Source organism: Bombyx mori, chromosome 3, assembly GCF_030269925.1.
Source record: "Bombyx mori chromosome 3, ASM3026992v2".
NCBI classification, from domain to species: Eukaryota; Metazoa; Arthropoda; class Insecta; order Lepidoptera; family Bombycidae; genus Bombyx; species Bombyx mori.
The window spans coordinates 5,813,508-5,834,273 of NC_085109.1; the positions used below are offsets into that span (position 1 = coordinate 5,813,508).

At 33.9% G+C, this 20,766-nt stretch overlaps 2 protein-coding genes across 2 annotated transcripts in view; one reads left to right on the forward strand and one right to left on the reverse strand.

Moving 5' to 3' along the window:
- LOC101739146 (probable G-protein coupled receptor CG31760) overlaps positions 1 to 15,705 on the forward strand; it is an 87,477-nt gene extending 71,772 nt beyond the window's left edge. The window contains exons 6-18 of the mRNA XM_004931810.5: positions 351 to 509; positions 5,588 to 5,726; positions 6,104 to 6,236; positions 6,804 to 6,936; positions 7,442 to 7,595; positions 7,867 to 7,976; positions 8,718 to 8,862; positions 9,404 to 9,473; positions 10,107 to 10,245; positions 10,455 to 10,560; positions 11,012 to 11,155; positions 11,885 to 12,037; positions 12,447 to 15,705. Coding sequence (XP_004931867.1) covers positions 351 to 509; positions 5,588 to 5,726; positions 6,104 to 6,236; positions 6,804 to 6,936; positions 7,442 to 7,595; positions 7,867 to 7,976; positions 8,718 to 8,862; positions 9,404 to 9,473; positions 10,107 to 10,245; positions 10,455 to 10,560; positions 11,012 to 11,155; positions 11,885 to 12,037; positions 12,447 to 12,476 — 1,615 coding nt within the window. The 3' untranslated portion in view covers positions 12,477 to 15,705. The remainder of the gene's footprint in view (positions 1 to 350; positions 510 to 5,587; positions 5,727 to 6,103; positions 6,237 to 6,803; positions 6,937 to 7,441; positions 7,596 to 7,866; positions 7,977 to 8,717; positions 8,863 to 9,403; positions 9,474 to 10,106; positions 10,246 to 10,454; positions 10,561 to 11,011; positions 11,156 to 11,884; positions 12,038 to 12,446) is intronic.
- On the reverse strand, positions 15,689 to 16,830 carry LOC110386171 (uncharacterized). The gene has a single exon (XM_038019591.2). The coding sequence runs from the start codon at positions 16,636 to 16,638 to the stop codon at positions 16,024 to 16,026; it is 615 nt and encodes a 204-aa protein (XP_037875519.1). The 5' UTR covers positions 16,639 to 16,830; the 3' UTR covers positions 15,689 to 16,023.
- Positions 16,831 to 20,766: the final 3,936 nt, after the last annotated feature.

The window sequence follows — 20,766 nt, forward strand, 5'->3', positions numbered from 1 at the left end:
AGAGAAGCCTCGTTATTTTAACAATATTAACGCTAAACATAACGACAGTTAAAACCGCAAAATTAAACCGTAAATTAGTTTTAGTTACGACTATCAAAAACCAAAGGAAGTACTTTAACGCATAACATTTATTAGGTACATCGTAATCGCATATAATTAACTGAAATTGATATAATAGTCATCATCATCATCATCATCATCGGCCTTTATCTGCCCACTGCTGGACATAGGCCTTCCCCAATGCCTTCCACATAATGCGATCCTCTATAATAGTGATAGTGATATAACTAAAAGTGATATAATAGTGATAATTGATGATATAATTAACTGAAAAATTGGCGCATTACCAGGTATGTCTCAGCACACGAGAGCGAATCTCTTCGCTCGCCAAAGTTCATGCCTTCTTCTCCCGGTGCCACAATGGAAGGATGGTGGACTTATCCATACTACAGTTGCGGGGCGAAACGGTGGCTCTTATCTTATACCGTACCCGTCTCCACTATACGAGGGTGAGTCATTGCACCCAGACGTTCAATGAACAACCAGACAGCAATAAATATCAATTATATAAAATCGATTTTTTTTTTATAAAGCCTTGTTCAGACAAAGTACTTAAATTTTACATGCACAATTAATATTTTATTTGATTAATTGTTTAATGTTTATATTGTACGTTTAAAACAGTGGTATAGTAACCGGCAAACATCTTGAGCAAATGACCTTGACTGCGCAGAGCCGAATTTTAGATCACTTTGGTGGTGAGGGTGAGGCGCGACGGCAGGGAAAATCGTATCGAGCGCTTTATTGGTAGATCAGTCGAACCTTACGTCCCGCACCGCGCCCTCATTCCGCTTGCTCCCAAAAGTACGCTTGCGTACAGTGGAAAGTTATTATATTATTAAAGTCTATCGTTATTAATCGTTAATTTATTTGTTATAATTACTTGTGGACTTTGTTGCCATTGCTATTTGTTGAGTGTTTGTTGATTTTTTATAAAACATACACTATGCCGCGACAAACCGGTGTAGTATTCAAAAGAAAGGGTAGAAAAATTGTGTACGACGTATATTGCTTCATTATAAAACAGGGGAAGAATGATATGGAAAAATTAAAACAGACTTCGGAAGTAACAAAACCATCAGTGAGGACTGTTAGGTGCATTATTAAGGAAGCTAAAGGCTCTGGCTTGCTCGCCGTGTTTCGGACTCCGGGTAAGAAAAGATCAGGGAAGAAGAAAGTTACCGGAATGGATAGTTTCGTTCAATCTGTAATAAAAAGATGTAATCATAATAACTACATAACAAGCAGCGAAACTCCGTACCGTAGAAAGGCTTCGAAAATTTTAAAGAAGATATAAATTTTAATGGCTCGGAATGAAGCTTACGACGTATTATGAAAGAGCTAGGCTTTAGATGGAAAAAAAGAACAGAAAATAATCGGAAGCTGGTAATTGAAAAAAGTAACATTCGATTACTACGAATCGAATATCTTCAAAAAATAATTAATTAAAGGCAAAAAAGAAGACCGAATCGACCGAGTTGTAAACTACACCGATGAGCCCTATGTCGACTAATCACGATGATAGCGACTCGGGTGATGAAAACAGTGATGATGATGATGGTCAAGATTATGATAACGAAAAAAAAATATACAAATACCAGCTTCGCTTCAACTGAACCAAGACCTGGCAACAGCTCTAGTTTTGACTTAATAGAAGGAATATCTATTTTACCCCAAGATTAAATTATTACAATTATTAACCTACATTTTTTGTTGATGTTCTAATAAATATATAAAAAAATACATATGTTGATTTTAATAATTTAATTGCATTATGACGAAGAGTAAATAATGTTTTTGCACGTGAGTGTACCATGCGCAAACTTACCCCCACTACGTCAACAAATGCTCAAGAAGTTTGCCGGCTATTATATTAATATTAATTTAATTGCAACATTTTTCTTCATAAATTAATTTTTGAATTAGTTAAATTACTAACATTTTTGTCTGTTTGTCTATTATAAACATACACCCCCCCCCCCACCTGCCTCCATAGACTCCTGTTTTCAGCTGTGTAAAATAACTGTAAGGACTACATATTAATTATAATACCTAAATAATTATAATAATATATATAATAATATATAATAATAATATATAATTAAATATAATAATAAAAATAATTAAAATACCTGATTTTAGTTCTAATTGAAATCATCATAATTTTGTGATTAACTCATCGCAAATTTTGATATCGAAATAGTCACACGTAATTAAGACAATTAAAAAAACTAAGAGTTGTCTGTCTAACTTGCTGCGGCATTATTATTTTTTTCATTTTGTAAAATAAATATATATTTGATAAAATTGCGCGATAGTACAAAAAAGTAGGCAATATTAAGCATAACTGCTATGAATTGTAACTGTATCATTTCTCTTCTTCAGCCCGTTTCCACCCAATGCTGAGTGTAAGTCTCTCCTGCACACCATTTCCTTCGGTCTCTTGTCTTTCGCATCCAGTCCCTACCAGCTATTTTGATCAGGTCGTCGGTCCACCTCATTGGTTGTCTGCCCAGGTCACCATATCCAGTACCAGGTCTCCACTCCAATACTTTTACCATATAAGCAAAAAAAAAAAAAAACTTTTATGCCCCATCGTCTGCCACATTGTTATATTTTAAAAGAAATTAGTTAATGACTTGTTTCAGCAACTACAGACCAACTGCGTTTGGCATGATAATCAAACTCGCATCACTCTTATGTAATAAAATTCACACACATCAAACACCTAGAGTTTGTTTGAAATCCGCGAAAACATATTTACGATGCCGGAAGCGTTACATCGCTGGTTGAGAAAGCACTTTGTGTTTCGAACATCTAATTAAATTAAGTGCCGGTAACATCTGCTATTATCAGAACAATAATTTCAGTTGTGCCCTTAGCGGTTTGGATTTGTATTTATTATTCAATTCATATCAGACGCTTATAGTTGGATGTCCATGATTTCTAATTTGCAAACTGAAATTCGTTCTAATGAGGTATCATAAATATCGTAGCGATAATTTTTAGGATAATGTTTAAAACTATGAATCTAAACAATTAAATTACAAGTTAATGTCCTTAGTATAAAAAATATATACAAAACCATATACGATTTTTGAAAAAAAAATCGTACTTAAATAATTCTGACTTCAAATTTTTATTTTATTTCTATTGCATAATAATAGATTATTATACCGAGAAAGTTAAAAATATATTACATAAACAGTGAAAAATGTTTATCGGTTTCATTTACAATTGATGCCTTTGTGCCAATACCTTAAGTCGACTAATTGTTTTTAAGCTTTTTGCCTTTGAATATTTTGCCAAAAGAATAAAACTATGTATTTCACTGTCATCGATTATGATAACAGTGCAAATTTTCAAGTCAATCGGATTTCTTGAATTAATAAAAAATGCATTAAAAGTTTCCATTAATACCTATCCTGTGTATCATGGCAAAAAAAAGATGTTTTCCTTGTTATAATATAGGCAGGACTAGGTATATTCGATTTAAAAATAATCGCAGAAACCGTTCTTTAATATTGGATTTTTAAAGGTACACTCTTTCTAATGTGAATTCAATCGACAGTATCAAAAGAACAATTATGTTGCAATAAATTGTACATAAATCTTGTCGCAATCGACAATACACAACTCATATAATATAGGTACATACGTATTTATATTCGGGTCTCAAATAAAATTTTAGGATTATTAGGTAGACATTTTTGGCGAAAACCTAAACCCTCATAACTTCTTATAGTTCGCATTTCACAGACATTTTAGTCGAAAAATATTACCACTTAATATGGCAACTGTTGAACTAAGCATAGATGAAGTTGAGAAACTATATTTATTTTATAGACCGTGTCGTACTGAGAACCGAAATATTAAACCTCAAACTGAGATTTAGCATGTAGGATGTGTTATGATGACTTTTGACTAAAAATGTCTTAATCCATAGTTGTTAATCATTGAAGTCCGTTGAACCCGTTCCCATTATCTTAGTTATTTTCTTAGTTTCAGACAAACTTAGATTAGAACAAAGTAATTTTAGTAGTCCAAGTATACTTTCAACAAAAATTTTAAGTTGATCTTGTTTATTTGAGAAAGTCTCCAGTTCGCGATCGGAAAGTAGATCGGAAAGTTGTGAAGAAACGGGTGGTGGTCTCAAGCAAGGGCTCCGGTGGTAAATACGAAACACGGCTCTTGCTAGGGTTCGTGTTAGCAACGTCGTCAGGTTTGAGCCCCGTGAGCTCACCTACTAGTTAAGGTTACGTTGAAATAGCCTCTTAAGGCTATCATCATATGTAGGAAAAAAAAAGCAAGGGCAGACGAGGGCTCCAGACCTGCGAGTCAGGCGTCCAGCATGGAGACCACTTCCCGCATGATTAGCTACAAGCATCGCTCCGCTTCCTCTCCATTCAGTAGTGGCGGGACGGGATGATAGCGGACGACACTTGTCGACACGAACACTTCAATTGTGACATTTCCGCTCGCACTTTTCCAAGTTCCTTTCTGAGCTGCAGGATCTCGGCCTCCTGCCTCTCACTGAGAGCCTGCAGTCTCAGGTTTTCGTCGATGATAATTCTGGTCGCCAGCTCTTCAGTCGCCTCATGAATAATAGCCGGCATTTCTTTAAGGGCACGCTGGTAAGTGCCCTTAACTTTGCTGGATTTAGCGGCTATCCTGAGTGCCATTTTGGTGCTTTCGTCGTATCTACGGGCGAAGTCTGTTGATGTGTTTTTTTGTGTATTTTTAGACGTCGTTCTTTTATCCCGCAGCTGCGAGCACTCTCCACAAACTCCTTTTTCTACGCTTTAAGGTAGTTTAGGCGTTAAGGTAGTCTTCCTGGTAAAGTAGTATTTCCTGGATTACACCGCAAAGCCTTCCGAGTCCGAACTGCTCGATGCATTGGTCCTCTATTCTTTGACCCACTTGCGTAGTCTGCACGTCCGTGACGAACAAGAAGAACCAACAGTGACTATGCTGTCATCCGGCATTAGGTTACCCGCATCATTTCTGCTGTCCTTCACGGACCCTTCTCGGCTTCTGAACTCTCCTTCTCCTGCCTTCGCGGACCTTCCCTTCGAATAGTGGCTAATATTGGTCTACGTCGCTCGGTCCCTTTGCTATGAAAACGATGAGAGAAACTGTGCGATATCCCTAGGTATGGTGCCCAGGGTGGACCCTTATCCCTTATCCAGCTGCAGATGCGGTCGTTGAAAATTCGGCAACTCTCCTAAAAGGAAACCTATAGCAACGTAAAGATTGCGCGCTGAATATCCGTCTAAGAATGGGTTCTCATTCCACATTCATTTCCCTACACTCCACTTTTCTTGTACCGTTCTAAAGACACTTACAAACGATAATTAGTCTGAAATATAGCCGTGGTCACGGTACTCTTGGTGTAATGTGGTTTCCGGTTCCTTAGACATCACAAATAGGCAAAGTGCGGATGTAAATTCATTTAAATTATAACTGACATTTTATGTAAAGATGTTTTAATGAAATTATTGGCATATTTTGTTTTTATTTGTTTAAGGTTAAAAGGTATTGTTTCACTGGACATAGACATATCCAATTTGGAAATAAACCAGTGCGAGACAGATATATTTGATGAAAATGATAACCAAATATATTCCTTTCACGGAACTCATAAATGTCCCAATGAAACTACATACGTAAGTAATGAACTACTTTTAAAACCTACAATTATATTACCTACCATTATTTTAAACTATCTCAAATGGACTAACAAATCTAACAATATCGCTCATTCATCAAATCCCAAGACAAAACGACATGATTTTAAAATGTCATGGACGACAGAAGTGCCACCCAGACCCTTTTACTTTTAAACTTTTTTTAATATTTCATTAAGCATTTGCTATATGATGGATAACTACAATTCTTGATAGTTAACGGTGTATCGGGTACCTATATCGTTATTTAAATAAAAAGTATTCTTATATAAATAGTGAGCGAAACTATCAACAACTACATATATACCTATCTAGTATTTTTTTAACTTATTTATCATGAATCTTTGTTCTACTAGTGCGAATACAAACAGAGTCGTGAAATGAACGTTCGTCACACTGGTTGGGCGAGAGGATCATATGTTTGTAGATGCAGACCTGGCTTCTATTCAATTCATCATCCCGAAGGGTACAATGGATCTGTCATTGAAGGTATTTGACAATTTGATAATCAGGGTGCTTGCATATAATCCCGAAAGCATTTTGACACATCTCGTCTGACAAGATTCGATTTTATTTCATTCCATTAATTTCATTTTAATAACATGATACATTATGAACATGATTCCATTTCACTTTTTTTATTACACTTCTTGTATTCGACTTATATCGACATCTGCGGACTTAATGCCTAAGGCATTCTCTATCAGTCAACCAAAGATATATAAGAGTAAATAATGATAATAAAAGATGGCATTTTTCATAGGAAAGACATAGCTTCAGGCTTTTGTCACAAAAATTTGGCTGTATGAGTTTTGATCTCATTACCTATCCAATAAACGAAACAAAAAGTGTAAACAAAAACATGCAAGTCCTTACGATTCTTACGAAAATATCATTAACTTTGTATAGATCTTCCTAATGCAGCTTAGTTACGTGAACGTTTAATTACATCCATATATGTTTTAGTTTTACTATAGGTAGTCTAACGTCCAGTTGATAAATTTATATTATATCCAATCGTTTCAAACTAACAAAACATATTTTTTTTATACTCAGTCGCTTACCAAGAATACGAAGAGAACGGATTAGAGAACTGGAGTGCACCATACGAATGCCTGAAATGTCAACCAGGATGTATTACATGCCGAGGCCCCGAACCATGCCTTGCCACCTACAACTGGCCATTTCGGTAAGTCGACTATCCTTTTCACACTCAAAAAATGAATGTTTAGAAAACCAAGATATAACGGTTTAAAAATCAATTTTATTCACAAGATGTTAAACCTATGTAAAAATAATATAAAGTCGAGATATTATATATAGATAGTGAAAAATCACCAATAACTTTCATGTTTGAAAAGGGTTCTCTGTTAGTATTCAAATTATAATTAAGTATTCAATTATAATTAATGGTAGAGGCTACTATTATTACATTTCAAAAATTTTATTATTAATCTTGTAGTTATTTTTGTATTATTAACTGACATATATGGGCTAATGGGACTCCAATGGATTCATAGACTAGTTGAAAATCTCAATTGCATTGGATTAACAGCTTTCCTATCAAAAAGTAATGTATGATTTCTTCTTTGTTGAACTCCATGATTGTGATCTGTGATTGGTGGTGTAACCCTATTGGGTGATGCCCTTGATACCAGTAACCTTTTCAACAAATTGATTTTATTATGTTTCAGGATATCTTTGCTAGTAATATCAATGAGCTGTGTAGTGATGACTGTATGTCTTACAATATACACACGTCACCATCGCCGAGTAAAAGTGTTCCGAGTAGCCAGTCCTGTTTTTCTCTCAATTACTCTTCTTGGATGTGCCATTATGTACATGGAGGTAATATCTGAAATTGAAATACATCATAAATGATTAAATTATAATATAAGAAGTTCTTGGAATATAAGTTATGTAGTAAAGCTAAGAGATCCATACTTATATGTAGCCTCCAGTAATTAAAAATTATGATAAGTTTCTGAGAAATGAATAAAATAACGAAAATGAGAAATGAAAACAATAATGAATAAGGAATAATGTTTCTATACTCTTGTCAAGATTAATAATAAAAAGTGTCATTTTTATATTTATACAGTGTGTGCTCTTTTTATAGATGGCTGCTATTTTCCCAGTTCTTGATAGGTACTCCTGTATTGCAACAAAATGGACTCGACACATGGGATTTTGTATTACATACACAGCACTTCTCATGAAGACTTGGAGGTATTCATTATGTGAAATCAATTTATTGAAACACATTTTCAAAAATAATATTTTTGTATTTGCAATTTCCTGCAAATTATGTAATACAATTGATTTGATAAAAAAAATGTTCCAAAAATTTTTATTTTTATTTTATTAATTTATTTCAATTGTGGACTTAGTTAAATAATCAAAAATGTTCTAGATTCATCCTATTATATTTAAGTGCATTATATACCTACTAGAATATTACCTTACATATCCCACACTGCCCAATAAAAGTATCAGTTCATCTTTCAATAACAAAATATATTTCAATATTACGAAGATATCGTGAAAAACAAACAATATTTGAAAAAATCAATCAATCTTTAAAAATAAGCACACTGATCACCTAATGCTATATGAGTAGTTATAAATATTATGACTATCATGTAGCTGCTTACTAAGAACACTGGTGGTAGGACCACTTGTGAGTCCTCGCGGGTAGGTACCACCGCCCTGCCTATTTCTGCCGTGAAGCAGTAATGCGTTTCGGTTTGAAGGGTGTGGCACCTGTTGTAACTATACTGAGACTTTAGAACTTGTATCTCAAGGTGGATGGCGCGTCTACGTTGTAGATGTCTATGGGCTCCAGTAACCACCTAACACCAGGTGGGCTGTGAGCTCGTCCACCCATATAAGCAATAAAAAAAAAACTATAAATTTTAAAAATAAAATGTAATTATTTGAATATATGCCAATGTCAAAATATCTTTGCAGAGTATCCCTCACATATCGGGTGAAATCAGCACACAAGTTGAAATTAACGGATAAACAATTATTGCAATGGATGGCTCCTATATTACTTATCATGTTGGTATACCTTTGTACATGGACATTGTCTTCACCGCCTGATGCCGAAGTCGTAAGTTAATGTAATTTGCTGTTTCCATGCCATAAAAATCAAATACAATATGTTGTGTAAGGCCACTAGATGCAAAGTACAAACAATAGTAAATAATTTAAATATAAACGGAATGGAGTGGAGGATTTATTTTTAAGCTGATATTAAGATTTACTATATATACAATGTTTATTTTTAATATTGTTTGGGGCCTAAAAACACCCAGTATAACTTCAACTAAGTTATTCAAATCCCAGAAGCAATATCTAACTGTACCTAAATTCGATAAGGAAATTGGAAATCCTCCTGAACTTTGAACTGAGGGAAAAAATATAGACCCACCCCACAAATGTTCACTACTGATCAAATGCAAAAAAAACTAAACATTTGAACTATCAATTTAATGCAAAGGCAGTCCTGTTAATGTAATTACGAGAAGTATAGAAAAAAAAAAACAAATTTACCAAAAAGTTACTTATTTTCGATTGCGGTTTATCAAATATCATATATCAATAACACTATACTAATTGTCTTAGTGTTTTAAGAGTTATTTATTTTTTAGATAATGGACAATAAAGGATTGAAATTCAAGCAGTGTGTATATAATTGGTGGGATCATAGTTTAGCTATAGGTAAGAATGTACATATGTACTTAATATTAAAACTTATATGTACTAGAGGTATTCATGGTAACATTTAGTTTTACTACCAATGTCAATGTCAACCAGTCGCTGCCAATGCCGAAAAATTCATAAACTGAGTCGGTATTGTCGCTCGTGGACATCAAAAATTCTAAGGGCACTGCTTACCTCTAAGCACTATTTTCAAATGATTGAGATGACCCAAGAAGGAATTGTAGATTCTTATCACTTAGATCAACAAAGCTATTACAGGTGATTAGGGCTTATGTCTGCACCATTAAAATTAAACTGACAGAATCATTTCAAATAATATCTACGTGCAATTTGGGCTGCCAGTTTCTGTACTTCCTCCTGAAAGTAATTAAAGTATTGTGTTAAATCTATATCCCGTGTTCGTCGAACATGTGAGCACGTGTTCAGTGAGCTTAGTGCGAGTTTTTTAACGTTCTCGATAACGTAAAAGTTACATCAAATTTGTATGCAGTTAGAACGTTTGCCTACGTTTGCCGCTAGGGGCGCTGTTCCAACTGCATACAAATTTGAGTTAACTTCTACACTATCGAGAACGTTAAAAAACTCTCACCGGTCACACAGGACCCGCATGAACGTTGTTAATAATTACAGGTGAAATCCTTTTCCTGCTATGGGGTGTTCGTGTTTGTTACCGTGTACGTCACGCGGAGAGCTTGTACAATGAAGCTAAGCTAATCTCCTTTGCAATCTACAACATATTCACTGTAAATTCCTTGATGATTGCCTTCCAGTAAGTTTAATTCATTGTTGTCATTAATTTTTTTTATTTGGTACACCTTTTTTTCTATTGATTAACAAGTGTGCCTGCAATATAAGTATTTATTTTATCAATCTTCGGAACTGATAGTTTAGTAAAGAATTAATGATACTTTTAAGTAGCTTTTAGTAAGAGTTAACGAACTGTCGCACCGAAAATCGTTTCAATAATTTTTTTTGTAGTTTGCTGATATTACCACAAGCCGGTCCTGACATAAAATATTTGCTGGGATTCATAAGAACGCAACTGTCGACTTCGACTACGGTTTTGCTCGTATTTCTACCAAAAGTGAGTGCATTGATTTCATAGAATTGGTTTAGGGGCATTAAAAATATGTTATTTATTATCATCGCCACGTTTTCTTTTAATATTTTTTTTTAAACGAAGATTGAGTCGTAGATAGCAGTAATGCGTTTCGGTTTGAAGGGCGGGGCAGCCGTTGTAACTATACTGAGACCTTAGAACTGATATCTCAAGGTGGGTGACGCATTTACGTCGTAGATGTCTTTGGGCTCCAGTAACCACTTAACACCAGGTGAGCAGTGAGCTCGTCCACCCATCTAAGCAATAAAATAATAATATGGCCCACTATTCCATACTTGATGATGAGCGGTCACACTCACTCACGGACATGAGGTCGCTATGACGCAGCCAAGCCGCTATCTTCTGTATGATGTGCAAACTGCAAAGCAGTTTTCAAGACCAAATAACTGACGATAACATAAATATGTATATACAGGTTTTACGCGTAGTTCGTGGTACGGGGGATACGTGGGATAGCAGGGCTCGCGCCCGAGGTGCTCCGGCTTCCTCATCGCTAAATGGCATCGGGCTGGTGCCAGACGAACCCCCGGATTTGTACCAGGAGAATGAAGAACTTAAGGTGAGAAACTGATGTTTATTCTTTGAGGCATGGATGTTCGTGCGGGCCTTTCCACTAACAATATCTAGCTAATCGAAAAAACAATTGATTCCACCTCTTCTCCTACCCTGTTGATACTGGTGGTAGGACCTCTTGCGAGTCCACGCGGGTAGGTACCACCACCCTGCCTATTTCTGCCGTGAAGCAGTAACGCGTTTCGATTTGAAGGGCTCGGCAGCCGTTGTAACTATACTGAAACCTTAGAACTTATATCTCAAGGTGGGTGGCGGTGGTGGTGGTATTAAATATAAATTTGTATTGCCCTCGGTCCTTGATGCGTGTGTAAATTTTCAAGATAATTGAAATTATTGAATTTCGTGAAAATGAGATTCAGAGATACCGTTACGTACAAGCTAATAAAAGCATGTTAGAAATACCTTGATTTTAGTTTACTTTTATATCAACTAACTATTCAAAATAAAATCCAAGTTGATTACTGTAGCAAATGTGTATAAACAACGACTACATTACCTTTCAAACCAGTGTGCTTAATGCGAGTTTTTTAACTTCAAATTTGTATGGAGTTGGAACAGCGCCCCTATTTTTGCCGCTACTAACTCCATACAAATTTGAGTTAACTCTTACGCGATCGAGAAGTTAAAAAACCTCGTACTATGCTCACTGAACACGTGCTCACATGTTCGACAAATACGGGATATAGATTTAACACAATACTTTAATTATTTTCAGGAGGAAGTACAGAAACTGGCAGCCCAAATTGAATACATGAAAATAGTACAAATGGAGAAGAACAATCGGCATCTGAGACCGCGGCCCGGCGGCTACTTCACGTCCAATACCCAAGCGCCGCAGAGCCCCATGCACCCAAAGACCGTTTCTCAGGTGTGTGGTCAACATCAGACATTCTCTTCTCCTTACCCTTATTCCACTATCTAGGATCAGCGCAGCATGTCGTCTTTTTCCATTCAGGCCTATCATTCATCATGCAGTCCAGATGCATTTACTGACACTTTTTCACTGGACTTTTTGGAGGATCCCTCGAAGTTACGTTCAGCGGCTTTGCTTGATTTTCCCACATTTGCGCACTCTCACAGATACTAAACAGTTAATAAACCACCGTTATTACACATTTAAACCTGAACAAACACTAAATAGACAAAATAAAACAAATCACACAACTTCACTTGACTTGGCGTTCCCGCCAAAAAGTCTGTTAGTTTCTTGTTTTTTTTTTTTAATTTGTGGCCTGTTATCTAGACCTTTAGGCCAATTAGTTTCTTGTTATTTCCAGGACAGTACAGAATACCCGGGGCCGGTGTGACGTGTGGCGCTGAGCGAGAGCGGCTGGCTGTGGCCCGGGCCCGCGGCGCACAACGTGCTCACTGCACTCGACTGCCGTCCGCCCGCGTTTGTTTGAATACGCAACACTCCACCGCCGCAACATGAACACACGCACGAACATCACGAAATGAGGGATTCACTCACTGTAAAATACCAGCCCGAATAGTGGTGCCTGTAAGTACGTAAATTCACTTTTGTTTTAAGCATCGGTACACTTGGCTCCATTTTCCATGCCAGAAATTTGCGGAATTATTGGGCCAGCCATTCGACGAATCCGATTTCGAATCACGTCTACAACATACGGCTACCGATTGATAATCATTTGATATAAACTTTAAGCAAACGGAATAACTAACTAAAAGATATAATATGTCATGTACAAAGACGAGCCTAGCTCACATGTATCTTTCCAATAAACATATAGTATATTCTTAATGAAAGAAAAACCATGTAAAGCATACAAAATTAATAATAAATAGATTAGACAAAACAAACGTACATAAACAATTAAATATCAGGATAATTTTGTAAACCATATCAAAAAAAGGTCAGTGTTATTGAATAATTAAAATAATGTTAAATTAAAATAACAATTATCGTCGTATTGCCGTCTACAAAAATAAGTCACCTCATTTCTTCAAATCATTGAGTGAAATTATTTTGCGTGTAAAAACTTTGATTGTTGTAATGCCGATCTCGCCTGCGCTTTCTTTTTATTGGCGAATATTTTGCTTGTAAAAAAAACCTGTATAACTATTAAACAGTGTAATTTACGCTAATTATGTTAATTGAATATACATATCGTCTTCAACGTACTAATCTTGTTGTTAATATTGTATTTTGTACTATAGCCAATCATTATTTAAATTTTCTGCTAGTCACAAAATCAAAGATTAATTAAGTAAGTGTTCAGTAGTTGTCAGTAAATATAACCAGTATGCTTAATTATGATATTATTATTAATCAATAGGTATATTTGATGCAGTGCATCAAAACTAGAAAAGTTAATTTATCCTATAGGACCATCAGTGTGGGTTGTAATTTTGTTCTGGTTTTTGTCAGTTGAGTCACAATATAAAATGGTTTGTTACGTGCTTTTTTTTATTGCTTAGATGGGTGGACGAGCTCCCAGCCCACCTGTTGTTAAGTGGTTATTGGAGCCCATAGACATCTACAACGTAAATGCGCCACCCACCTTGAGATGTGAGTTCTAAGGTCTTAGTTTTCACAGTACAACGGCTGCCTCAAACCGAAACGCATTACTGCTTCACGGCAGAAATAGGCAGTGTGGTGGTACCTACCCGCGCGGACTCACAATACCACCAGTAATTACGCAAATTATAATTTTACGTGTTTGATTTTTATTACAAGATGTTATTTCTTCACCGTGGAAGTCAATCGTGAACATTTGTTGAGTTCGTATTTCCTTAGAAAAATTGGTGTCCGCCTGAGATTCGAACACCGATGCATCGCTCAACACGAATGCACCGGACGTCTTATCCTTTAGACCACGACTTCAAATCTTAAATGTTATCGGAAACTTTAAATTTCTAATAGATCATACACATGAAATGAGAAAAAATAGTCTATTTACCCTTTTCTTAGGTATGTTGCATTTTTACTTTTAAAAAATTTGTCAGTATTATTGATTTTCTTTTAAATTATGTTTTAAATTACTCTAATGAATTTGTAATTGGAAAATATATGAATTCTTAAGCAATTTGATTACCTATATTTAATATTATGAATGTTTAGTTAAATAGAAAAAAATAAGAAAAATAGTTATTATTTTTGCTATATTAATCTATTTAATATGGGGAATGGCTAGTGTACTTTATTAGAACAGACAATAAGGTTAAAAATATTTAATGTATTGATAAAATTTATTTGGAGTGTAATTAACAAAGTCATTTGGAATATTTTTAAGGACTTTATTAATGAAATACAAATTGAGTCTTAATTAACTAGGAAAATATAATATTCACCTAAATCATAAATTATAAACTAATTAATTAGCAGACAAGGATGTAAATATAAGAAAAAAAATATAAAGCAGCAATTCTAAAGCATTGTATATAATATCTCAATTTTTCTTTGTTAATCAATGCATAATGTGTTTGTAAAGTAATCTGTATTAGCAATATTAAATATGTATCATATTTATTAGTAAAACTAATAATTTTGTTATATGTCTTAAACTATTAACATTATTGTGTGTTTTGAAGTGTGGTTGCATTCATTTTCAATTGACTTAAAAGAACAAAATGGTTTGTCGTATTGTTTTTTGGGCCCGGTTTTTTATTTACTATAAAACATCATCTTACGTATTAGAACCATGGAGTGGAATAGGCTCCAAAACATTTACGAGGGCTAGCTAGAACATGAATCTGCTTCCTCATGGTAAATCACTGCTCAGAGTAAGGAATTCACACTCGATCACCTGTTGTGAACTTGTGAGATAGCAGACTTATAGAAGTATTGAATCACCTACGAGCTGTCATTTTCAATCCTCATAGTCAGCATGGTAGGCAATCAATCAAATGCTATTTGTGTGATTGCCTATGCCCATAGGCAGCAGTGGCAGCTCATTATAACCTAATCTGCTATTGTTGACAATAAAAAATGTTCTCATTCTCATTATATATAAGATTATATTTAAAAATTCAAATAAGTAATATAAAAGATGAAAATAAACAAGGTGCTTAGAAAGTACACCGTTTGTTATAAATGCTATTTAATGATATATCATAAGTAAACCTGGTGTAGTTATATCTGTTAAATTTGTTATAATAACAATAAAACAGTCCAACACTGTAGCCCATAAACTATCTCCGCAAAAAGATATTCCATTGCTTCATTTCTATGTGATAAAAAGAAAAACAATATAAAAGATAATATTGTTATAATTTTAACCAGTAACTTCTATAAAAAGTTTTAGTGAAAACAAGCTGTGTCATAGACGTGTTGTATAAAATTTTGTTTATTAAATTATATTAATGTGGTAATTAAATTTTAATGTTGTGTGCAAGATTATTTCATTGAATTATTGTAAAAATTATTATTATATTTTTCAGTAGTCTATATCTGAATTATATTATTATAACAGCTTAAAAAGTATTTTTAGTCTATAATACTCAAATTGTAATTATTAATTTTACGTAATTTTTGTTTTTACAATTAAATAAACCTGACTGTTGTGTGCTATTTTATTTTAACATATTTTCTATAATATATACCTACTATACATATGTAGTATAAATCAGCTCAATATTATCCGTACGTAAGAATATCCATACCTACTTTAAACATAACATTTACTGACAATAACCACAAAAAATTCTGTGTTCTTATATTTCTCCACATAGTATAATAAATTGGTAAAATTTGGTCAAAACAAATATTTTTTAGATCTTGCATTAGTCTTTTCTTCATCAAAAAGGATGAAGTTGTGGAATAGCAAAGTTCAAGCAAACCTTGACAACATAGCCACACAAGTTAATGACAGCATGCTTTATTAACACTTTATATCATTTAAAAATATTATTATCGTTTTCTTTCATAAATGATGTACTTGCACACAGAAATCGTGTTTCATTTTGAATTTGTTTCAACGACTCACTATTATCCGCATTTTTAAATACAAGATCCAATGCTTCCATGTCTTTTTTTGCTGATTCACAAACCTTTTCCACAGTACATAATTCCTCTTCTTCTGCAGTTAATAAAGCTTCCATTAATGCTCCTCTTTCTACACGTTTTCTAAGCAATGCAACTTCGTCTTTTAATTGTGCATAATTTGCGTCTGTCATTTGTTCGACCTGACATTCATCTCCCGGTAAGAGAACATTTTCAGGCACTTTTAAAATTCGTTCAATTTCACAATCTATTACTTCTAATGAAGGACTAGCCCTTTCACAATAAAGGCGCACCAATTTATCACACGCTTTCGTTAATGTTGATTTATCAGTTTCATTCAAATCTAAGGACTCGCGCAAGTAAGCCTCCATATCCTTTATTCCTAATGTTATTTTCTGTTCTATCATTTGTCGTGTTGCAATTTTCAATCTTTGTGCTCCAAAACTAAAGAGCTGTGTTTCATATTCCTCATCCGTTCCCCCGCTCCATGGAAGTGTTCTGATCATTTTCAATCTGGGATTTTTTCAAATCAAATAAAACTTCTAATTTCCCAAACCGATTACTGAAAAACTCACATTTATTGATATTAATTACTGAATAAATTGAATATTGTTTATTTAATAGTAAGATAATAACAGCACTTTGTTAATTTTAGCTGTTATGAATTTCAAAATTGGTTTTGGTTTGCTAGTTCCAACTTTTTTGGAAAGGCAAAGGGAACTTGGCTCGTGAAGCCATTATTTTATTGCAAAAAGTAAAAGCCATTTGTGTTAAAAACGAAAGATAATGAATTAAACTTATTATTATGAAATGGATGAATTTACATAAAGTGAACTGGAATGAGAAAAGATTAGATGAGATGAGCTGAACTAAAGTTTAGGACTCCTGTTCTCTGTTTCCAGACTATCTTGATTAATTAATTTTGATTATTATGGCTGGAAAATTTCCCTGTTAACCTATGGCTAAATCTTCAAAGCAATCAGCAAAAGACTTTTTGGCGGGAACGTGAGGAGTGAAGTTGTGTGATTTGTTTTATTTTGTCTATTTAGTGTTTCTTCGGGTTTAAATGTGTAATAATGGTGGTTTATTAACTGTTTAATATCTGTGAAAGTGCACAAATGTGGGAAAATGAAACAAACCCGCTGGACGTAACTTCTCGGGACCCTCCAAAAAACCACTGAAAAAACCTTAGTAAATTACCACCATTTTATTGAGATTATATTTCATCCCATTTCGTTTCATTTAATTTCATCCCAGTCGATTAATGTCTCAAATTAATCATCTTTATATCATTTCACTCCATAATATCATTTTTCATAAAAATATGAATATAAATTAAAATAAGACATGAGTTAAAGGTCTCAGTTACCAGGTCATAAAATCCCTTAAAAAATAGTCTTTATGAATCATAGGGATGCACCGTAGGTGAGTGAATCATTCTAGAAAATGAAAGAAATGAACTTTTCATGACAAGTTCAAATTTCTAACTAGTTTAAAATAAAAAACATTTTACTGTGCTTTTGGAAGTTTTAACTGAATAAAACGTCTCTATTATAAAGGTTTGTATAGGCAATGCCATACCGTAATAACACTAAGTAAATGAAATATTGAAATGCACTATGTGTGAATATTCAACTTTTTATACATAAACTAAAAGATGTTGCAAACAATCAAAAGCTTATTTCATCATTTTTATAATAATTTTATTACTCAGCGAACACGTTTACTTTTATCAACACAAATTATTATAATAAAATATGTTTCAAAATATCGATATCAAAGAGTCAATAGCCCCCAAATATTAATTTATCGAATCAGTCAGTGTTATTAAGAGTGGATAATAGCGCTTTTGCCGCGTATGAAATCGAAACTATATATTGATTTCGGATATTTGATTTACAAACCATATATTTCTGCATTCATATATTGACTGATACAAATTGCTATAGACACTCCGGCCCAGAGTGTCTTAATACATGTATTCGAATCTGAAAGTGATAGCGATAATACGTCATATGATTTAGAATACAAATAAAACTTAATAAGCTTGTTTTATTCCTTACTTAAAATTAATTCATTTTATTCATTTCGGTAAAAAAATTCATCCCAAAGAACAAATATTTTCTTCAAAAATCAGTTAAATGATCCGTAGACACAATGGCCGACAATCGGAGCCAAAAAAACGCTTTGCCCAATCAGTATTTTTACTATTTTAATATCTGCAAAAACACATACATTTATATTACCTCTTATGGTACCACTGTCTACATTGTATATATTGATCATATTGTCTTCTTTGGTTAAGATAATAATTTACTTACTGAGCTAAAGAGAAATACATTTTATAATGGGAACTAGTTCATTATTTTACATTTGCGACCTATCCTAGTCATTCATTTGGTCATTCTATGATTTCCCAACACTATACACTGTCTTTGGTTACTTGTCGGCCATTGTTGTTTACTACTAAATAATTACATTAAACTACTATGATTGGAAAACATAGATACTACACAAAGAGCATTAATTAATATTAATAAAAATGAGAAATTTGTAGGATAAAGTTTGACGTGGCCGCTTAAATTGAATAAATGATCCCTTTTCGGTAAATAGTATTGTCTGTAACGTTTACCAATAGTACAAAATAAATATAGTTGTATTCTGAAGTCCTATTTCATAAGTTTATAGAAAAACAAGTTTTCCTTAAATTAAAGTTCCGATTTTCATGTGAGTCTCCGTTTTAATTTTGTAAGGATCATTTTATATTCACTTGATCTCATATTTAAACAAGTTTACAAGAGACACGAGTTTTGAAGCCTCCATTGCAATATAGTTCTACTCTTTTATCCGAAGCTTATGATTGCTTGGAATAAATAGGACGGTAGATTTACCCAGACTGTGTGCATTAGCGTTAGCGATGTGAACCGATTACAATTTCTGGCTCCGGTAATAAAATGGTTTTTTTAGGTATTTTTAGGTTTTTTTCCATAAAGGCTAAATAATCACTAAATAAAACAAATTTACGTACAAACGAAGAGTTTTCTTCATACAATTAATTGGGTGAGCATATTTTATATAGGCTTTTAATGATCATATATATCCAATAATAAAAAGCTTTTTATTTTTGATTTAATACTATTGTATTAAATCAAAATTTTGATGCAAGAGGCATAGTTGGTCCACTGCGTCATTCAGAAGCCTGCTCCTTCTGGATGCTAGCACGTGCCAGCAATATCGGTGTGGTTTACTGTGGCGGCTTCAGTCTCAATATACATTCGCACTATATTCACTGTGGCCGCCATGGCGCGTGGCGTTCGGAATTATCCCGTTTTCGCGAATGCAAAAATCCAGAATACCAGGCTTTTTAAAATTGTTTGTGGTTTTTTCTGGCTGTTCCGATGATAAAGCGAGAGTTGAAAATTCTTCAAGAAGATTCCCCAGTTCACGATGCACCATCTCTTTTGCAGACAACATGTGCTCTGGTTGGCGAAAGTCATTTCTGAGTGTTGGGTGCAGATATGTGGATATTTGGGTCACGGTCCTCATTTCGTACGCTAAAAGTCTACCAACCATATTGTGGTTATTGCACTGTAGTTTTTAAATGTAATGCACGGTAATTTTATTCTGAAACACGGTTTTTTTTATATTTGTAGCTTGTATATTTGATCTGGTAGCACTGGTGTGAACTGTGAATGTAAAGCGTAAAAAACCGGTATTCTTAAATAAAAACCGGTATTTATCGGTATGTATAAAAACCGGTTTTTCTCCGGTTTTCTTCGAACCGGTTTACATCCCTAATTAGCGTCACGGCCTTCTTCCTGTGCGTAGTTAAAAAAGGAATTTGAAATTTAGGTGTTATAAAATATGAAGATACTGATGCTACTGTTCTAAGAAAACGGCCTCGCGTTTATGTGTAGGTGTCAGATTCCTATTCTGGCCATTTTTGGCTTATTGTCGGACCTAATTAGCACTTTTTATATTTTTTGTTTTTAAAACAAAAACTTCAACTTTCAAGGTGGGTGGCGCATTTACGTTGTAGATGTCCATGGGCTCCAGTAACCACTTAACACCAGGTGGGCTGTGAGCTCGTCCATCCATATAAGCAATAAAAAATAAAAAAAAACTTGTTTGGGGGATGCAGTCCTAAACGTTTTTCGAATGTTACCTGATGTAATAATTTCTAAAATATATATTAATATAAAGCAGTTCCCAAATGATTGAAATGTATACAGTGCAAAATAGTGTATTCTATTATGAATGAAGCTAATATAAAGCGTGTAAAATAAGAATGATGATGCTAAGGCGCCTTCTAGATTGTATTAAGAATCATCTTCATGAATTTCGGTTTTTCAAAAAGTTTTCAAAAAGCTTTTCTTTTGAGAAATAACTAGTGATTGAATATAGTGACCAAACAATAACTTTCTGTAATAAAAAAAATCAAACACTGTTTATCATTTATAAAGTACCTATAAATATGTTTAAAATACACATTTGCTCCTGTAAACGTCGATATGCCGATTCCTATTGTAAACTAGATTGTAAACAGAATTTACTAAAAACAAAGACATCATGCAACCAACTGAACTAACACGAATTACACGATTCACGATCCGTTTTGTTCACTACTTTCAGTT